Source organism: Oncorhynchus masou, chromosome 11 (genome assembly GCF_036934945.1).
Source record: "Oncorhynchus masou masou isolate Uvic2021 chromosome 11, UVic_Omas_1.1, whole genome shotgun sequence".
Classification (NCBI taxonomy): Eukaryota; Metazoa; Chordata; class Actinopteri; order Salmoniformes; family Salmonidae; genus Oncorhynchus; species Oncorhynchus masou.
This window is the reverse complement of record NC_088222.1, coordinates 28677862-28699898: the sequence shown is the minus strand read 5'-3', so window position 1 is coordinate 28699898 and position 22037 is coordinate 28677862. Positions and strand designations below refer to the sequence as shown.

The 22037-nt window shown below is 40.7% G+C and overlaps 2 protein-coding genes across 6 annotated transcripts in view; both read left to right on the top strand.

Annotated features, from left to right (window-relative positions):
• LOC135548431 (connector enhancer of kinase suppressor of ras 2-like) overlaps window positions 1-11703 on the top strand; it is a 67220-nt gene extending 55517 nt beyond the window's left edge. The window contains exons 19-23 of the mRNA XM_064978035.1: window positions 4742-4812; window positions 5024-5124; window positions 6621-7161; window positions 7537-7748; window positions 9306-11703. Of these exons, the coding sequence (XP_064834107.1) occupies window positions 4742-4812; window positions 5024-5124; window positions 6621-7161; window positions 7537-7748; window positions 9306-9527 (1147 nt within the window). The 3' untranslated portion in view covers window positions 9528-11703. The remainder of the gene's footprint in view (window positions 1-4741; window positions 4813-5023; window positions 5125-6620; window positions 7162-7536; window positions 7749-9305) is intronic.
• A 1475-nt stretch (window positions 11704-13178) lies between these two features.
• LOC135548430 (uncharacterized) lies at window positions 13179-21056 on the top strand. 5 transcript variants are annotated; one of them, XM_064978031.1, is made up of 8 exons: window positions 13179-13425; window positions 14153-14257; window positions 14409-14500; window positions 14802-14856; window positions 18015-18110; window positions 19115-19788; window positions 19908-20027; window positions 20382-21056. In XM_064978031.1, the coding sequence occupies exons 4-6, from the start codon at window positions 14854-14856 to the stop codon at window positions 19379-19381; spliced, it is 366 nt and encodes a 121-aa protein (XP_064834103.1). In that variant the 5' UTR covers window positions 13179-13425; window positions 14153-14257; window positions 14409-14500; window positions 14802-14853; the 3' UTR covers window positions 19382-19788; window positions 19908-20027; window positions 20382-21056. The 5 variants fall into 5 exon arrangements, with proteins under 5 accessions (XP_064834103.1, XP_064834106.1, XP_064834101.1 ...); XM_064978034.1 differs by having other exon boundaries at window positions 14400-14500; window positions 18015-18095; XM_064978029.1 differs by having other exon boundaries at window positions 14400-14500.
• Window positions 21057-22037: the final 981 nt, after the last annotated feature.

The window sequence follows — 22037 nt, the reverse complement described above, 5'->3', positions numbered from 1 at the left end:
AGTTATAGGCTACATGTGCACCATCAAGTCAGAACAGTAGGCAAAGTTATGAGGGGGAAAGGGACCAAATTATTAGGGTTAGGCACATAACAGCTTACTACACAACATACACTTGGTATTACTTTCTTGGCTACAGTATACATATCTCCCTGGCATATTACATCATTTATGCAGCAGCATACAAGACATTTGGACTCACCTTGTTGTGCTGTGCTCACTTCAACAGGAAGGTAGCGCGGCGGTCCTTCTTGTGGGCTCTAGAAAGAGGCCCGAAATCCCGACTTGGAATGCCGAGTTGGATGACCATTCAAAATTATTTTCCGTATTTTCAGAGTCGCAGCTAGTTTTATCTGAGTTCCCAGTTGTCTTGAACTCAATGAAGTCTGAGATTTCTCAGTTCCGAGTTTCCAGTTGTTTTGAACATGGCAGAAGTCATGCTGGATTGACAGCATGGCCAGTGTATTCAAACCTTTAAGGCCCATGGCGTTACCCGCATTTTTGTGAAATCCAATTGGTAGTTATGATCTTGTCTCATTGATGCAACTCCCCTACGGACCCGGTGAAGGTCGAGAGCAAGGCCGCACTGCTCGCTTAACCCAGAAGCCAGCCGCAACAATGTGTCAGAGGAAACACTGTCGAACTGACAAGCAAATTTATTTTATTTTATTTATCCGTTATTTTACCAGGTAAGTTGACTGAGAACACATTCTCATTTGCTGCAACGACCTGGGGAATAGTTACAGGGGAGAGGGGGATGAATGAGCCAATGGTAAACTGGGGATTATTAGGTGACCGTGATGGTTTGAGGGCCAGATTGAGAATTAAGCCAGGACCCCTGGGTTAACACCACAACTCTAACAATAAGTGCCATGGGATCTTTAATGACCTCAGAGAGTCAGGACACCCATTTAACTTCCCATCCGAAAGACGGCACCCTACACAGGGCAGTGTCCCCAATCACTTCCCTGGGGCATTGGGATATTTTTTTAGACCAGAGGGAAGAGTGCCTCCTACTGGCCCTCCAACACCACTTCCAGCAGCATCTGGTCTCCCATCCAGGAACTGACCAGGACCAACCCTGCTTAGCTTCAGAAGCAAGCCAGCAGTAGTATGCAGGGTGGTATGCTGCTGGCAGAGTCAGCTTGCAGGTGACCGGCCCGCCTTAAGGAGTTGCTTGAGCACGATGAGGGCATCCTGGCCTGCCAAACCCTCCCCTAACCCAAACTACGCTGGGCCAATTGTGCACCGCCTCATGGGTCTCCCGGTCACAGCCGACTGTGACACAGCCTGGGATCGAACCCGGGACTGTAGTGGCGTCTTAGAATTTGTCATTTCCAACTTCTTGTGTTATGTTTATGTCCAATGGCCGATGAGCACTGATACGTTTTTATCTATAATTTCTCTTCATATGACAAGGATTGAAAGGGATTTTCCAGTAGATTGCCGACTTGATGCATGATGATGACTGCTAGCTTTCTAGCTAAGATTTTGAAAGTATGATGTTGACATGATCGGTCCATTCAAAGCTACGGTAGATATAACGTGATTTGACGTCATTTTATCTTTGGCCAATGACCATGAGACTTCTTGGATGAGCACTTCCAATGTAAGTCTACGGCAGCACCCAAGGGGCTTAAATTTCCGAGCTCTCCCTGTAGATTTTGTGGTGACGTAGTGTCCCCATCAGTGACAGAACACTGAGCCAATAACGGCGCAACTAGAGAACATTACCAACCCCAACGCTCCGTATTTTCCGCTGGCTGCCCCACCACCACAGAAAGCGCTGAGCTAGGCTGAAAAAAACCTGCATTTTGGAGCTGCCTTCCTCAAGAAAGCAAAACAGAGAACATGTTTGTATGCGGCTTTACTAACTCATAAAAAATAAATAATTACATTGGTATGTGACACGTATTAATGCCAAAATAACATGCAAAACAGAAAGAAAAAAATAATAATATACAGTTGAAGTCGGAAGTTTAAATAAAATCAAATTTATTTATATAGCCCTTCTTAAATCAGCTGATATATCAAAGTGCTCTACAGAAACCCAGCCTAAAACCCCAAACAGCAAGCAATGCAGGTGTAGAAGCACAGTGGCTAGGAAAAACTCCCTAGAAAAGCCAATACCTAGGAAGAAACCTAGAGAAGAACCAGGCTATGAGGGGTGGCCAGTCCTCTTCTGGCTGTGTATAACAGAACATGGCAAAGATGTTCAAATATTCATAAATGACCAGCGTGGTCAAATAATAGTAATCACAGTGAACAGGTCAAGTTAACATACACTTAGGTTGGAGTCATTAAAACTCATTTTTCAACCACTCCACAAATTTCTTAACAAACTGTAGTTTTGGTAAGCTGGTTAGGACATCTACTTTGTTCATGACACAAGTAATTTTCCCAGTAATTGTTTACAGACAGATTGTTTAACTTATAATTCACTGTATCACAATTCCAGTGGGTCAGAAGTTACATACACTAAGTTGACTGTGCCATTAAACAGCATGGAAAATTCCAGAAAATGTAATGGCTTTATAAGCTTCTCATAGGCTAATTGACAACATTTGAGTCAATTGGAGGTGTACCTGTGGATATATTTCAAGGTCTACCTTCAAACTCAGTGCCTCTTTGCTTGACATCATGGGAAAATCAAAAGAAATCAGCCAAGACATCAGAAAAAAATGGTAGACCTCCACAAGTCTGGTTCATCCTTGGGAGCAATTTCCAAACGCATGAAGGCACCACATTCATCTGTACAAACAATAGTACACAAGTATAAACACCATGGGACCACGCAGCCGTCATACTACTCAGGAAGGAGATGCGTTCTGGCTCTTTTCATATTTTGGTGCGAAAAGTGCAAATCAATGTGAAGATGCTGGAGGAAACAGGTATAAAATATCTATATCCACAGTAAAACGAGTTCTATATCGACATAACCTGAAATGCCGCTCAGGAAGGAAGAAGCCACTGCTCCAAAACCGCCATAAAAAAGCCAGACTACGGTTTGCAACTGCACATGGGGACAAAGATCGTACTTTTTGGAGAAATGTCCTTTGGTGTCATGTCTTGTTATGTCTGTTCCTGTCCTTTCTCTTCACTCTGTCTCTCTCTGCTGGTCTTTTTAGGTTACCTTCTCTGTCTCTCATTCCTCAGCTGTTCTACATCTCCTCTAACTAGCTCATTCACTCGTTCCCACCTGTTCTCTCTTCCCCCTCTGATTAGGTCTCTATTTCTCTCTCTGTTCCTGCTACTTTCAGTGTCTGATTCTTGTTTGTGTTTTTTGATGCCAGAAGCAAGCTGTCGTCTCGTTTGCTTCCACCTTGTCCTATCCTGTCGGAGTCTGCCTGGCAGGTGCATCCTGCATTATTCTACGTTCTTTTGTTCCATTGTCTACGTTGGAAGAGGATTTATGCCATTCCTGTTTTAAAGAACTCTGTTTTCTGTTAAAACCGCTTTTGGGTCTTCACTCAAGTACATAACATTTGGTCTGATGAAACAAAAATATAACTATTTGGCCATAATGACCATCGTTATGTTTGGAAGAAAAAGGGGGAGGCTTGCAAGCTGAAGAACACGATCCCAACCGTGAAGCACGGTTGTGGCAGCATCATGTTGTGGGGGTGCTTTGCTGCAGGAGTGACTGGTGCACTTCACAAAATAGATAGCATCATGAGGAAGGAAAATTATGTGGATATATTGAAGTCACATCACAAGACATCAGTCAGGAAGTTAAAGCTTGGTCGCAAATGGGTATTCCAAATGGACAATGACCCCAAGCATATTTCCAAAGTTGTGGCAAAATGGCTTAAGGACAACAAAGTCAAGGTATTGGAGTGGCCATCACAAAGCCCTGACCTCAATCCCTTTGAAAATATGTGGGCAGAACTGAAAAAGCACGTGCGAGCAAGGAGGCCTACAAGCCTGACTCAGTTACACCAGCTCTGTTAGGAGGAATGGGCCAAAATTCACCCAACATATTGTGGGGAGCTTGTGGAAGGCTACCTGAAACGTTTGACCTAAGTTAAACAATTTAAAGGCAATGCTACCAAATACTAATTGAGTGTTTGTAAACTCCTGACCCACTGGGAATGTGATGAAATAAATAAAAGCTGAAATAAATAATTGTCTCTACTATTATTCTGACATTTCATATTCTTAAAATAAAGTGGTTATCCTAACTGACCTAAGACAGAGAATAATTTTTACTCTGATTAAATGTCAGGAATTGTGAAAAACTGAGTTTAATTGTATTTGGCTAAGGTGTATGTAAACTTCTGACTTCAACTGTATTTTTTACTAAATGCAGCCCACTGAGTTCTATGCTCTCATTTCTTTAGTCACTAATGGTTCGCAGTGTATCAGTGTGTCTATGACAGAGGCTAGTGCTCTCTCCATAGTTTTAGATTTGTATCATTTATGGCCTACTTCGGATTTTTATGATTAACCATTTTTTTTAAATGAAACTGTTCCATGAAATGTGCATTTAAAAATAATCATAACTGGCACTCAGATTGGTAGAAATGGTAGGATGAATTGTAAGCTTCCACAAACTTGAAATTCACGAGCTGCCTATGGTCTTTACTATTACACTCATTGAAAAAATGTATGCAAGTGCGTGCACACATAGGTCGCATGAAAAGGGTCGCATGAAAAAATGGTCCGTCTGTGGAAATCAAAGGCCCCTCCAACTGATTTGTTCAGGTGCCAAGTCTTCTTCACCCTGTCTTCTTACCCATTTTAGATGGATGAACCGGCTGGGGCTGGCAGCGATTGGCTACACACCCGACGATAAAGTTTCTCGCCCTGATGAAGGTAGGACTATCTGTTTAGATTTTTAATGACATCAGACAACATCCTGTTGTGATGTGGAAATTGAGTGATTTTAGGACATTGACGTAAAATGTTACGAAAGTGTGTTAGATCAATACCTATTGTACTGTAGTGCAATACTGACAGTATTGGCATGGATGAGGTCACCCAAGCTGTTTATCTTATTGATGTTCAACTTTTATGTGTGTTTCAGATTACTGGAGTGAGAGTGACCAGGATGAGATTGATGGTTCTATGACCCTGAAACAAGAGGGCATGCTATCACGCTGTGATACCTACCACCGCACCCCGTCTGTGAGTGCAGGCATCTGGTCCACATTCTGGAACACACACACATACACAACAGTGGCGGTTGGTGCTATTTAAGATGAGGGAGGGCAATTATTTTTTTCACAAGCATGTCCTTATTTCTATTATAGCATATTGGATGACTGTCATTCATATTATATTCACTCAGTTCAATGTAACATTGATAGGTTTAAGCTACAGTACTATATGATACTCTAATTTTCCCTATACCCATCATGAGTTTGCAATAGGTAGAGAGAAAAGACACTGACACATGGACAGATAGTGACACATTCAAAACCGCCTTGCACACTCTTGCCTTCATCTAGCTGATCTAGGGTGTAATCATTAGTCAAACAGTTGCAAACGAGAGTTTCTATTGGACAAATTCAGGTAAGTTTATTCCCATTTTCGTTCCGTTTGCTTCTGTTTAAGAAATGTTTTTCGACAGAATCAGCGAAATGAATGCACCCCAGATCACACGTAAACACAGTTAACTTTCATAGCGGCCATGTTGTATTCTTTCTCGCATCTACGCGCTCTCCCTCTCTCACCTTTTCCCTTCGTATGTGGACTTCAATGCACAACACATCAGCTGTATGTGACCAGGCGGAAAAAAACTTTCCAAGCCAAACCGTATCCTAACCGCTACACACAACCTACATTATTGTCACCATATTAGCAAAAGTAACGTCATAGACAACATCGCGTATAGAACTAATGCGTTAGTAAACCAACTACAATCATGCAGTAACGTTACAGTGTATAGTCAGTAAGCAGTTTAGCAGTTACACGGGCGGGTCCTAGTGGCAATAAATGAGTGAAACCAAAATCTTACCTTGACTTGGAAGAGTTCCAGTGTGTGTTGGATAGTCATAGCCAGCTAGCTAACATAGCATCCCTCTGTTTGTGCAGGGTGTTTGAGTAGGCCAAACTAGCTAGCTGCATTTGTGAAACTGAAAGTGTTTTTGTTTTTTTAATGAAATTAATATAGTCTTTCTCTCTCTCCTTGAGTCTCTCCTAGCAGTAGCTTATGCTTTCAGTAATATATTCATTGTCTGATCCTTTGATTGGGTGGACACCATGTCAGTTCATGCTGCAAGAGCTCTGATAGGTTGGAGGTTGTCCTCTGGAAGTTGTCATGATTGCTGGAAGGGGGTGAGAACCATTTGAAGTCAATGTACCCTGAGGAGGACGGAAGCTAGCTGTCCTCCGGCTACACCATGGTGCTACCCTACAGAGTGCTGTTGAGACTACTGTAGACCTTCGTTGCAAAACTGTGTGTTTTAATCAATTATTTGGTGACATATGAATATATTTAATACAGTTTTATCTAAAAAGGATAACTTTTTAAATGTTAAAAACATTTTTTTAAATGAAATTCACTGAGGAGGATTGTCCTCCTCTGAGGAGCCTGCACTGTTACGCACACGTATGCTTACACTCATAAGATATATAATGACCCTATCATTAAATACCTCTGTCCACTGGTGCCCTTCCAGGTGAACTCCTCCAGTCCGTTCCCTGAGCGCCACTTCTCCAGTGAGTCCACGTACTCCCACTCCTCTGCTGAGGATTCCCGTCCGGACGTCCCCGGGAGCACCCACTCCTCCAGCTGCCGCCCCACCCTCCGTGACACCCAACGCCGCTCCTGGCAGGACCTGATCGAGACGCCTCTCACCAGCTCGGGCCTCCACTTCCTGCAGACGGTGCCGGGGGAGGGTGACAGGGGCGACGGAGGCTACGGCAGTGGCCACATGGGAATGGGTCAGCTGCTCATGTCCCCCGAGCGCCGGCGCCAGGCCACGCTGCCCGCCCAGAGGCGCCGGCAACCTGACAGAGATGGGCCCTTCCCATTGGTGGACATAGAGGAGCGTGAGCAGCGCCTCCACCACTGTACACATAAGCAGCGCAGCCAGAGCCTGCCCCGGAATAGGGACGTGCAGGGCACCAAGGGCAGCCTGCGCCCAGCAGGACCCTCAGAAGAGAGGAGTGAGGACGATGAGGTGCCATTCAGAAAGCACAACTCCAAAAAAAAACAAGGTACTTCCTGCTCTTGTCAGGCTTCTCTTTAGGACTCCTCAGATTTCAAGTTACCGTTTAAAAAATACACATATACCTGGTTATGCCTTGATTATATATTCATTTGATGATATGTTTAGGGTAGCAAAATTCTGTGAACTTTCAATAAATTCCTTGGTTTTCCCGAAATCCCAGTTGGACGATTCCTGGAATTAGGAGTACATAGAAAACCTGGATCCCCCAACCACTATTTCTGGAAAACCAGGGAATTTATTGAAAGTTCACAGAATTTTGCAACCCGAGACAAGGTACTTTGTATAGCTTTTATCCAAGTTAAAATGGTTGAATAAGGTTTAGTACAGAGCTTTGAAATCCTGTCCTAATTTCCCCGCTCAGATTCTCGGTCTAAAGAGCGAGGCCATGATCATGAGGGAGTGGATGGCTTTCATGAGCTGTATCGCTCCATAGAGCAGGCCAGCCTGTCTGCCCTGGGGGAGCAGAGGCCCTCCACCAAACAGGAGTTCAGACGCTCCTTCGTCAAGCGCTGCAATGACCCTGTCATCAATGACAAGCTGCACCGCATTCGTGCCCTGCGCAGCACGCTCAAGGTACGGAGAGGAAGGGACACAGCCACAGGGCAGGCTGTGGGGCAGTCATAGGCAGTGTTTTACACAAGTATATGAAGTAGCCAGCCAGGGAGTTCCGGACTTTGAGGTTCCGGGGTTGCTTTCCCTCCTGGGGATTTTGTTTTTGCAGAACAAGCTCTGTTTTGGTGGCCTCTGGTACAATTCTAATGCCTTGATTCCATCCAAAATATACAGTTAAATTATTGAATAGTTCAAATCAAATTGTATTGGTCACATACACATATTTAGCAGATGTTATTTCGTGTGTAGCAAAATGCTTGTACAACTTTACATCCCAGATTGGTTAAATTAGTTGTGGTACTGAGTAGAAAGACATGACTTTGCAATTAAAATGACTGAAAATGTATGAATTCAGTGGGTTGCATTGGATATCATCTAGACCTAGGTAAAATAAGCTTGTTTTTTAACCTTTAACCTGTCTTCTCTTGAGATTAAAGTCATATTTACAGTTTTGCTGCAAGATATGAATTGCCACAATGATGTTTGTTCTTCAAATTATGTACTTTATTGGCTCTGTGGCTGTGGACACTAAGGATAAGGAAACCAATGTGTCATTTTGTAATTTGGGGGAACTATCCCTTTAACAGTTTGGCCTGTCAATCATTCACTGTGGGTGGGATTGTCAGGGGAGGGGGCAGGATGTTTCAGAGTTGGTGGGGTTTCAGACCTGTCAATCATTCACAGGGGGTTGGACTTAGAGGGAAGGCGGTAGCTTAGTAATATAGTCAGAGAAACTAGTTGGGTCTACTCTTTCAATTTAGTTTAAAAGAGTCCTAGGAAAATACAAACAAGATATTTGGGATACCATGGACATGTAACTACATTGTATGATTTATGAATAGCAAAGTATATACAGTAGGAGACTGACTTATTCAGTCAGTTCGACACTATTAATAAACTAGTCAACACTTGCTGTTCGATCGTCAATCAAAGCACAGGAAATAGCCTGTGCCCCGACTCTGTGGCTGGCTATATAAAATACATGAAATAAAATAGTTGAATATGCCACAAAACAATAATTAAATAGATTTCAAGTCATCGTTACCAGTTACATTACATGGGGCGTGTAAATTCACTCACAGGAGACGATGAAGAAGTATGTACCGAGAGTCGGGACAGGCAGCAGACTGACAAACCAGCAGTGTTTCCCTGTCATCGCTCGCTTTATGACTGACAGGTGCCTTTCCTACCAATAGGGCACTAGAAGATGCATATTGTTTATTCTAGGGGGAGAAGGCTATACTGACTTTTCTGACTAGCGAATTTAAACTTTTAAATGAAAAGAAGCCTAGTTAATTGTGGAAAAGTGGAAAAAGTAGCCGGACAATAATCAGTCTGTTATCGGCTGGTGAGCCAACGGCCAACGCTTAGGGAAAACACTGCAAAGGGCAAATATGAATGGTATAGGATGTTACAGGTCCAGCAGGTGGCTGTCTATAGCGATGCGAGGGAGGTGGCATATGAGTGGGGTCATTTAGGTGGTATGAAAGCCAAACACTAACTGATGTGTTCCCACAGGCCAAAGAGGGTGATCTGGCCATTATCAGCCAAGTGCTGGACGACCCCGGTCTAAACTCCCAGAAGTTCCAGGAGTGGAAGCAGCAACACCATGAGCTTTTTGTGGACATCTGTGAGTTCAGCTCTGCCCCGACAGAGTCTCACCCTGAGGGGTCCGACCTCTCACCCCTGTCTCCACCTCTGATGATGCACACCCACTCCTTCATCGAAACTCACGTTTGAGTGCTCAGATACAGAGTAACAGGAAGACACTGTGGAATCATGCAATCATCTCTTTCCCCCACAATCGTCGATGCAGCCAGGGTCTACCATCACCATTCACAGCAAATGAACTGACAAACCAATCACTGTAATATGTGTACATACTGCACTGAGATCAAACAGAAGAGAGTTACGGTCGGTGTATATACTGTATATTGGATAAAATAAGGCTCCCACGAGGTGCCATTCTGCATGTGTGGAGAAACTATCCTTCTTCATTATTATCTTCAAAACAGAAAATGCAACAGATGATAGATTGAAAGAGAACTTAACAACAAAAAGAAGACAAGAACTGTTTTTGGCTGATGCAGTGCATTTTTTTCTTCGATTCTCATTTTTGTTATTTATTTCCTTGCTTAAGAGGAAGCAAGCTTTGATTTTATTTCATTTTTTATTTCCCCTTTAATGCTGCTTGAAGAGAGAGCTATGTAGCGACGGGCTATAGGCATCATTCTGATTACAACAATTACACCCCCCTACTGGGCCAACATGTTACTGTGTGACCCTGAGCCCCCAGAAAGAAAGCCTCAATCTGTGTAAAAGTGTGCGCACTGTATGTTTGTATAAGTGTGGAGAGGACAGGGTTGTGTGAGGAAGAGAGAGTGAGAGAAAGAGATGGAGGTATTTGGGCTTTTAGTGTATGGGTAGGGTTTTATTACACATTTTTGTTGTATGTACGGATGTTGCATGTTTAACATGTATGTATAATTATGTACATTTTGTTTGACATTTAAACAAAGTAGTTTAGCCAAACACAGCTCACCGGAATGACACTTTACATTTATTGATATGTCTCTTTGTAGCTATTTTGATTTTGATCATTATAGCATTTGTTGGTGAGATTTATTTTTGAAATCAAACATCTGCATGGTAGTAAACATGTACATGTGGCCATTGAGGTTGAGAAATGTGCTAAATAAAAATATTATATTGTTTGCATAGCAGCACCCTCTATTTAAAACTGTGAACTATATACTTGTGAATGCAATCTTTAGATTCTGTGACGACAGAATCTTTTTACTTATATTTTTCTTAGAAAAAGTATATAAAAGACAAAAAGCATTGCGTCTCCTGAATGACTGTTTTTGCTTCATTCCACCTGTCACAGAAGTTACCTCCTGATCTTCAGGGTTGATTCAGGTCTTGAGTTTTGCTCATGTATTCTGTTCCCTTTCTGTGTCTCTGTTGATTTTATGTGAATGTACTGGCTTATTTTCAAAAGGATCCCAGAAATTGTGTCGAATTGTATTTGCTTAAGTTGTTTATTTCTACAGGTTAAGAAGTAGTACTTCAATGTGTTTGCATTCCTTCTGCCTAAAATACATGATCAACAACTCATAACACATTTTTCATTTTTAAAGTTTGACATACTTGGTTGATTCTTTTTAGGCCTTTTTTCTGGACTTTCTTTTACCTGTGATGGAATATGTAATTTCTATCACATTTCAATTATAATGTTTTTCTTTGTGCTGCTTAATACATACTCCCTTATTCCTGGCAGGATATTGACATTTCTTCAATTCACCTCCAGTTATCATCCAGTGTTGTGTCCTGATACTTAAAATGCCTTTAGGTGTCAGTACATTTGTTATACAGTATAATCTACTTCAAATTATACAGTATGATTACACAGGCCCTGCATTGTTTGGCTACATGTCCTATTAGACATTTAGGCTACTAACATTTATAAAACATGTCAGCAGTTACTCTCAAGTTGTTGCTTGCAACTTTCAAATTTTATGAATAGCAGTACATGTATTGTAGAATGTATTTCATTTAACCAGAATGTAATTGTTCTCACAATGTTTTAAAACATTGTACATGAAATCTGCCCAATCTGTCCAGGGTTCCACTGTGTTATTTTGGAGGTGTGCACCTCATAGTACAACTGCGCAGGTGTGTAGCTAAGATGTAAGTTGCACTGCGACATTAAAAAAAGGAACATATTGCTCTTTTTTGGAAGTATATTATTATCTGTTTATCTGTACATTAACTGATTAAAAAAAGTGTTATCAAGAAAGAGAAATACATTTATTCTTCCTATGAATCAAAAGTAGCCTTTTTGTTTCTCAGAAATATATACAGTACGAGGTTGTAAAACTGAAGTTGTAAAACCAATAAACTGAATTACTGCACAAATAAATGCATTCATGTCTATTTATTTCGATAACAAAAACAGTACTCTGAACTAAAGCAGATCTTCAACCCTGCTCATAGGGACCCAAATAATGGGCAGGCTTTTCCAGAATAGGATCAGATTTAATTTTTACCTTTATTTTACTAGGCAAGTCAGTTAAGAACAAATTCTTATTTTCAATGACCACCTAGGAACAGTGGGTTAACTGCCTGTTCTGGGGCAGAACGACAAATTTGTACCTTGTCAGCTCGGGGATTTGAACTTGCAACCTTTTGGTTCCTAGTCCAACGCTCTAACCACTAGGCTACCCTGCCGCCCAATACTCTAAATAAAGAAAACTGATTAACATTGTTATGTGTATGTCATTGTTATAGCGGAGGTCATTATTCACTGACCCAATAAACAGTGCTTAACTTGGGCAGAAGCTCACTGGAGCTGATACCGCCACCACAAAGGTTCAACTACTTGAGCTCTTGTTCTACTTATCTAGAATTCCCCCCCCTTTGCATTCTTCATTGCTGCGACTTGCTTGCTAGTTGAGATTTCTGCTCTTCACTCAGTTGTCAGTTTAGCCTACATTTCACTGATCTTAGTAGCAGAAATTTGTCTGCAGTTTTCGTTTTGGCTATTTGTTTCAAGTGTATGTGGCGGTTCTAGCTTGAATGGCCCGGTGCCGACCCCGGCAATCTTAGTAGCAGAAAGTCCTAGGCGGCTGCCCATGTCACCGTACTTAAATCCGCTCCTGATTTTTATTAGTCTATAAATACATCTCTTTGCCAAAATTAGTCATCTCTCCGATGCCTTATTCGACTAGTATTTTTGAAAGTGTAAGGATAATAACTCAGCCATAGTTGTTCTGAAAGGTTTTCTGCTTGCCAACATTTTACTCCACCCTTTATGTTTAATATAATATACACATACAATCATTATTAATGTTGGTTGCCGTGAAGTTTGTTCTATAGAAAGTATTTGACCCTGATGTGTGTGCCACACAGAAAGTATTTGACCTTAGCCACAAAATTTAAGGAAATTATAAAAGGGGGGGGGGTGTTATGTCAGGGGGGAAATTTTGGGCACAACACCGGCACCCAAGATTCAGTCCAATCAATGACGGAAGGACAAGGAGTCAGGTATTTCACCGGATATATAAATGTGAAACATCCGCTTGGCGTTTCCACTCACAATTTAACTTGGCTGGCAGTGGGAGAAGATGAAAGGATGGATTTTGGTCAACATTCCGCACATCGTCATTGCTGAATCATTTGATCCCAATACAGTTTTCTGTTCCCAAGACTAAACTCTGTTATGAACAGAGTGGACCTAGTTTTGTAGACTTTATCTTTTGCCAAAGTTGTAAAATATTGCGTTGTTTAGGAGTGCAAAGGCGAATTGAATTATTGCACACGCGTACTCTACAGAGTAGGCGTTCACTAACGGAAATATGTAGATACACTAGAACGAGCCAATAGGAACTCGCTAACTCGTGTTTGGCTCGGTCCATCTCTTTGCTTGTTCTGCCCACTATGACTATTTTGTTCTCTTAGAAAAGACGGGCTGTGGTCTATCTGGGTATAGTTACACAAATATTTGATGTAACGATAGCACAGTGACTTTGAGGGCACGAAAGTGGTTACAGATTAACAGGATTTAACGCGTTTTCCTATGATAAAGTTAGTCCATGGTCGCCACCGGTAGGACACTGCCGGTACCATAATGGCTCCAGTGAGTATTTGTACATTGCAAGTCTTTCCTAAGCAATGTTTTCCTTGAGTTTGAACTGGGACTAGAAGGTTGTTTTTAAAAGGTCGAATATTGTATCCGTTTACATGTGTGTATGTCGATTAGAATTGCGTGAACACAACATTGTTTGCTACACGCATCTTTTAGAACTTGTAGCTCCAAACGCAAATTGCTGTGGTCTGACTCTAAATTCTATCTAGGTAACGTTCGCTACGAATGTGGGTTAGAGTAGATATAGAATGGATGTAGCCAAGTGTTTCCCTGTATATTTCAGGATTAGCATAGATAGCCCACTCTTTCAATGTGAAAGAGGTCACCTCTTCGTAACCTGTCCTAAATGTATCAATTTAAAAAAATTTAATCTAGAAGAGGCCTGCTCAACAAGTTCAGTGTCTTATCTCTTTGATCAGTATCCCATTGATATTGCGTTCTTAGTTTAATAAAATGTTGCAGCCGTGGTTTCATGGAGTAAAGTACTGTTCTGATAATTGTAGTACTATGCGTCACAGTATTATAATTGCCATTAGGCTTAATTATTCTATCATTTTCATCAGTTACAGTAGAATATTGTCCAATTATAGGTCCATAGTTTTAGCACTCGATGGCACAAAACGGGTGTAGGCCTGTGTGATGAGATGTGAATATAAGACAGGAAAACTCTGGACTACTTTAGGCCTATCTTGACAAAAGTCTGTTTGTGTGTCTGCAGGTAGTGAAGCTGGCGGCGATCTCCACAGCAATGGGAATGGCCTCGTTTCAAATGTATGCCATGAGTGAGGACAAAACATAAACTGTGCGGCTCTCCCCTAGAGAGGTAATCAAATGACAAAGATGATGTTCAATTTACTCAAGAACCGGGATGTACTTGACTATTACCACCATGCTTCTTACTGTATGCATTTGACGATCAATTGATGATCTATTGTTCTGTTCTTAGTTGTCCATCTATGCTCTAGACCCTACAGCAACACACTACCTGGATGAGCAGCCTGGAGATCTGCAGAGTGGGCTGGGTGTTGTCCGAGTGGGGCTGCGGCCATATGTTAGAGCCGTTAAGGTATACTTACACTATATGGCTCTGATGGCCTCTTATTACTGCTGACTGTTGGTTGTATTGGCTAATTTGAATATTCATAAATATGGGTTTTTAAGAATGACATGCTGGAAGTTTTGGAGTGGCTCTTTAGTTCAGTTATGGTAATTGTCTACTTTTAATGAGAACTCGCATTTTGTGTTAGAGATGCCATGAGATCAATAGACGGTGAGGGACTTTCTGAAAATGGCAGCTTTTGTGATTTTGTAATATCTCAGCTCTGTTAGTTTTATTTTGTACTCATTTCTGACCATTGTTTTTCCAGAATGCTTATACCTCTGTCAAGGTTGGAGCTGTAACAGTCTATACTGCTGGACATGGTGAGAAGTGGGGGTGTTCTGTTGACATATCAGTAGGTCTGTTCTAGTAACAACTTTGTTTTTCATGTCTATTTTACCTAGATACACATGAGTTCCTGAGAGATCCTCCTCCTGGTTTCTTCCCTTGTGGAGATGGGACACCACCAAGTATCACCCTCAACCTCAAACAAGTGAACATTACTGTGGAGTGTGATCAAGTTTAAAAGTTAAAGTTTAATATTTGTTTTCACTGATTTTACCTTCTCCTTAAACAAAGTGTTGTTTTTGATTAATAGATTTTTGCACTTTATTTTATTGTATTTCAATCCAATTATATTTTAAAAATATTTCAGTTGAGTGGATGATAGAAAATTGTTTAGCCTGCTAAAATAGAGGCTACTGATGGTGCCTTGAATACCTTTCTTTCTTTAATGTTCATGTTATGGGGATTTTTATATAAAGGAAATTTGTCTTTTGTGTCTGTTGAAAATTAAAGATTACTGACAGAGCCATAAGAAAATATTGTTTATTTATCTGATCATATTGGAATATATTTGTTAGATCACAGTCTCTAAAAATTTTCAATGGTTAGCTAGTCTGACCCTGGCAAGGAGAGGTAATAATGAGTTACTGAATACTCCCCAGATTATTGACCAGCAGTTTATTATATAGTGCATATACAAAGTCTACACCCCCTTGAACTTTTTGCATATTTTGTTGAGCTACAAAGTAGGATTGAAATAGGTGATGTAAACAAATGTGTGCACAAATTGAGAGAAATAAGCTTTTTGTGCATATGAAAAATGTATGGGATTATTTATTTCAGCTCAAGAAGACCACTGCCATTCTTTGAGGTCTTCGAAAAGCTCCTTGGTCTTTGTTCACTGAACAAACATAAACACAACATGTAAAGTGTTGGTCCTCACTTTACATGTTGTGTTTGTTTGTTCAGTGAACAAAGACCAGGGAGCTTTTCGAAGACCTCAAAGAATGGCAGTGATGGGTAGCAATAACAAATCAGACATTGAATATCTCTTTTAAGCTTGGCGAAGTTAATACTTATGCTGTGGATGATGCATTAAACTACCCAGACACCTTAAAGATGCAGTAGAATTTATGAACTAAGCTGCAGGACAGGGAGGAAACTGCTTAGGGATGTCACCATGAGGCCATTAGTGATTTTTAAAAACCGCTACAGAGTTCAATGGCTGTGATTGGAGAACTGAGGATGGATCAACAACATTGCAATGACTCCACAATAATGACAGTGAAAAGAAGAACAATTTACAGAATACAATTATTTTAAAACGTGCGTATGTCTGCAACAAGTCACTAAAGTAAGACTGCAGAAAAATATGGCAAAGGAATAAACTTTTTGGCCTAGGTACAAAGCTGTATGTTTGGGGCAAATCCAACAAAACACTGATGAACTGCCTCCTTATTTTCAAGCATGGTGGTTGCTGCATCATGGTATGGGTATGTTTGACTTTGGCAAAGACTGGGGAATTTTCTTAGGATAAAAAGAAACAGGATGGAGTTAAGCACAGGCAAAATTCTAGAGGAAAACCTACTTCAGTCGGCTTTACACCAGAGACTGGGAGAGTAATTCAACTTTCAACAGGGCAATAACCTAAAACACAAAGCAGCACTGGACTGGAGTTGCATACCAAGAAGACAGTGAATGTTCCTGAGTGGCCAATTTACAGTTTTGACATAAATCTGCTTGAATCTATGGCAAGACTTAAATTGCTGTCATGATCCCCAACACCTTGACAGAGCTTGAAGAATTTTGAAAAAAATAATGGGCAAATACCATACTATATTTATTTGTCTTGCTCCTTTGCACCCCAGTATCTCTACTTGCACATTCATCTTCTGCACATCTACCATATAGTGTTTATATATAGTTTAATTGCTATATTGTAATTACTTTGACACCATGGCCTATTTATTGCCTTAACTCTCTTATCTTACCTCATTTGCACTCACTTGTGTATGTATGTGTATGTATATATATATATATATATATATATACTTTTCTTTTGTTCTACTGTATTATTGACTGTTTTGTTTATTCCATGTGTATGTGTCGATTTGCTATGCTTTATCTTGCCCAGTTTGCAGTTGCAAATGAGAACTTTTTCTCAACTCGCCTACCTGGTTAAATAAAGGTGAAATAAAATGTTTTTTAAATACACACAATACAGGTGTGCAAAGCTCTTATGAAATTTACCCAAGAAGTCGCACAGCTGTAATCGCTACCAAGGGTGTTTATAACATGTATTCACTCAGTGGGGTGTGAATACTTATCTAATCAAGGTATATTATTGTTTTATTTTTCATTCATCTTTAAAAAATGGTCAAATTTGTCTTCCACTTTGACAGAGTATTTTGTGTAGATCATGACAATGAAATCTATTTAAATCCCACATTGTAATGCTACAAAATGTGCACGAAGTTCAAGGGGGTGTAGACTAACTATAGGCACTGTAGATTATCCAAAATGTACACTTCGCAGTAGAATGGTTGAATAAGCAGGTTGCCATATGTATCTTTGGTATCATGTTCCACTATGTAGAGTAGCTGACCACCCTCCCGCAGGGCCACATCTGATGATGTTGGGGGTTCCTCTAGGTATGGTCACTGTTGGGATGGCCGTTTGCTACCCCACTCAGTGACTGTTGTAAAGGGAAAAAACAATTCCACAGCTTCCTTTCAACTGTCACTGAGGACTTTTTACACACTAGTAAATGTCATGAGATCCAATACTTTGGACTGTTTAAAACACATTTTGTATTATGGCACAAATCTAGTTTTCTTGTATGTCAATTTGTTTTGTAACATCCATGTGCATATGAGCTAACATTAAGAGCAGAAACTGGATTTATTGTGATATGCAATAGGCATATTCAGATGTATGATCTTTAATTTGAGCCAGTTTGCTACAGCAGGAAAATAATTCAGCAGCACAGGATATTTGAGTTATTATGTTGCTTATAATTAGTGGACATAGGGGTTGATAACTTTTTCGTTTAGGGCAACTGAAGTCTGATATTTCAAAGTGGAAATTTTGTAAAACTAAAATACAGTACAAGTTTCCATTTCCTGCACATTCTCTGCAACAAAAGGATCAAATTAAGATCCTACATCTGTAACAATGTGTGGCTTTTCTTCTGCAGATGACTGGGCAGAAGATGTATGCAGCCAACCAGTACACCACCTCATATGTGGCATCAACCTTTAAATCAAAGCCCAAAGAAGTAACTCCCCCAACTGTCAGTCTTGAGTTACAGACTATTGACATTATAGATGCTATTTTTCATCTACTCTATGTTCTCAAATTGATTTTGCTGTGGAAAAAATGCATTTAGCAGTATTCTATACTGAACAAAAATATAAATGCAACATGCAATTTAAAAGATTTTACTGAGTTATGAGGAAATTGTCAATTTAAATACATAAATTAGACCTAATCTATGGATTTCACATGACTGGGAATCCAGATATGCATCTGTTGGTCAAAGACACCTTACCAAAACTGGGCCTTAGGGTCTCATCTTGGTATTCAAATTGCCATCGATAAAATGCAGTTGTGTTCGTTGTCTGTAGTTTATGCCTGTCCATACCATAACCCCACAGCTACCATGGCACTCTGTTCACAACGTTGACATCAACAAACTGCTCGCTCACACGACGCCATACACGTGGTCTGCGGTTGTGAGGCCGTTTGGACGTACGAACAAATTCTCTAAAACAGATGCAACTTATGGTAGAGAAATGAACATTCAATTATATGTGAACAGCTCTGGTGGACATTCCTTGAGTCAGCATGCTAATTGTACACTCCCTAAACTTGAGACATCTGTGGTATTGTGTGACAAATCTTCACATTTTAGTGGCCTTTCATTGTCCCCAGCACAAGGTGCACCTGTGTAATGATCGTGCTGTTTAATCAGCTTCTTGATATGCCACTCCTGTCATGTGGATGGATCATTTTGGCAAAGGATAAATGCTCACTAACAGAGATGTAAAAAAAAAAAAAAAAAATGTGCACAAAATTAGAAAGAAATAAGATTTTTGTGCATATGGAACATTTCTGGTCTCTTATTTCAGCTCATGAAACATGGGAACAACACTTTACATGTTGCATTTATACAGTATTTTTGTGATTAATAAATCTAACAAGACGTTTTAAAGCTCTCTCGGAAGTAGGAAAGTTTAGTTTGAAAAGCATATTTTTATGGATTAAACACAACTTGACCAATGTTTTCCTGTTTAGAAGCAGCAAGCCCCACCAACTCCTATCCCTGAGACAGAAATACCTGAGGCAAAGCCCCTCCCTGAAGCTGGATCATCTGAACCAGTCATGCCTGCTGTTGACGAGGCTACTCCCTCTGAACCTGGCTCTGCTCCAGTCCCCATAGAGGAGGGAGTTCCATCCGAGGCTGAACCTGCCCCTCAGCCCACCACAGAGGTGGCCCCTGCAGAGGGTTATATTGACACTGAGCCTGCTGCAGCTGAGGGAGTGGTGTTGCAAGAGTGTTGAGACGACCCTTGTGCCTTCTGTTGAGACGGCCCCTGTCGAGGAGCCTGCCCCTGCACCTCCCGCTGAAGAGATTCCTCCACCTGCCCCTGTTGAGGAGTTTGCTGCCCCACCTACAGCTGAAGAGACTGCATCTACACCTGTTGAGGAGGTTGCTGCCCCACCTACAGCTGAAGAGACGGCATCTACACCTGTTGAGGAGGTTGCTGCCCCACCTACAGCTGAAGAGACGGCATCTACACCTGTTGAGGAGGTTGCTGCCCCACCTACAGCTGAAGAGACGGCATCTACACCTGTTGAGGAGGTTGCTGCCCCACCTACAGCTGAAGAGACGGCATCTACACCTGTTGAGGAGGCTGCTCTTCCAGCTCCAGCAGAGGAGCCATCTGGGATTGTAATAGTAACTGCTGGTGAGTCACACAAATCAATGTGAAGATATTTTAGTCTAGGAGGTTGGCTTCATCTTCTTTTAATATCAGATATTGACGTTGACTATAAAGAAATAAACAAATATTTTGGGTATTTCCAGGGAAACCCAAATTTGCACCTGACCCCAAGCTAGTTGACCTGGGCCAGGTCAGCCCTGAGGATGAAGACCTGTACAACATGCGTGGATGAAGAACGACAGGAGGAAAAGGAGAAGGTGGAGGTGGGTGTGTGGAAAGACGTGGGAGGGACGGGAAGGATAAGGGAAAACCACAGAAATGGGAAAATAATGTGATTTGTTAAAGCAACTATAGTTTTTCAGGTGCCTATTTCTCTCTTTACCTTAATGATTGGGAACAGTTAGTCACCGGCTGTGTGTCCTGATTCTCCACCCTTCTCCCCAAGTGTGTACTTGCACACTTCCTGTCATGGATTTACCAATGGTGGAAACTCCCGCCTCCGGACAAAATTTTCACCAATCCGATTTGAATTCATTACACGGAGAAGGATGGAGAATCAGGACGCAACCATACAGTATTTGAATTTGAACTCTAGTGTCATTTGTGTTTCTTTGCAGAGGAGCTTGCAGTTTACAAAGACACCCACAGAGAGCATGGTGCAGGCCATCATCTGCATCCACCACAACACAAGGTTTACTTACCAGCGCTTACACGGAGTGTACAAAACATTAAGAACTCCCTTTGCCTTCAGAACAGCCTCAATTTGTGGAGTCCACAAATTATGTTACTAACCAAACTGGACCATTACACTAAATATATATATATATATATATATATATATATATATATATTTTTAATAGGGACTACTTGGGTCATGGCTATGCTGTCACTTTTTTTGTCAGCCACATTCACGTGGTGAATGCCTGTTATTAGTCCGGTCAGTCTATGCAAATATTTTCCATGTGGCATTTCGTAAACGAGTGAGCCGTTTTAACACACATCCATGTTTTTATAGCATTTGTAAGACTTTATAGAACTACTGAGTTGAACCTTTTTGTAAAACACCAATGTTTATGGATTTGTGCAGCTCTTGCACAAGTTAGACACTCACAAATAAGCCCACATAGAGGAACCTGGAAGTCATGTTACATTATGAACTGGCCAGTTTGATATGTGTGTTTGGATCATTGGAATAATGTCCTTGTACTTGATGTCAGTTAGTATTTTCAAAAGGAAATGTTTCAAACAAATTTGTTTGTATTTTAATAGAACTGTCAACATATTTAAACGTTTTATATATATATATATATATATATATATATATATATATATATATATATATATATATATATTAGGCTATTTTACAGTACAGCCAAGAGGACATATTTTACATGTTTTATCACTCCCTCTTTTCTTTTTTTATAAATGAAAATCACTTCACGAATCAACTGCCTTCAATTTGAAATCACCCCAGCCCTGATCTTCACAATGATAATCATATTTCAGATGTGTGTTCTTTGGTGCAATAGAATTGCCAAATAGGGAATAAAGGCATTTTCCTTCATTCTCCTTTTTTTGTCATTTTAATCAGAGCAGAGAAAAAGTGCAAATGGTAAATAAAGTATTGTGATAGTCATGCAAAGTAATTGTGAATGATATGAGTATTTGATTTCAAACACTAGAGGGAGATAGTGTTAATATCTGCCTTTCGGGCAAAACCAGAATATGTATGAACCAAGTCGATGTTTAGGGGAAGGAAGTACGTTGTTTACAAAAAGGACTTACTGGAATGAGGGACACTTGATTATTTCAAATTCAGAGAGGAGTTCCCAGATAATGATAAGCTTATATTAAACCAATAATGAGTGGTTTGGAGGGAATGAGTGGCTAACTGTAAATTTCGCTAAGCAATCCCTAGCCTGCTATTCAGTGGAGAGGGTGTGTGTGGTCCAAGTCTGGGTTTAAGGCTCTCTTTTCCAAGCTTAAAAGGATTAACATTCACTTGCAACACATCATAGGCCAGAGAAGGTAGAATACATTGGCCATGCTGTCAATCCAGCATGACTTCTGCCGCATTCAAAACTGGGAACTGGGAAATCTTAGACTTCAGTGAGTTCAAGACAACTGGGAACTCTGGAAAAAAATGAGCTCCGACTGGAAAAATACGTTTTGAAAGGTCATCTCACTTGGAATTCTAAGTCAGGAACTCGGGCCTCTTTCTAGAGCTGCGACCTGAAGATCACTGATGTCATGATTCAACCTTGTTTTTTTTC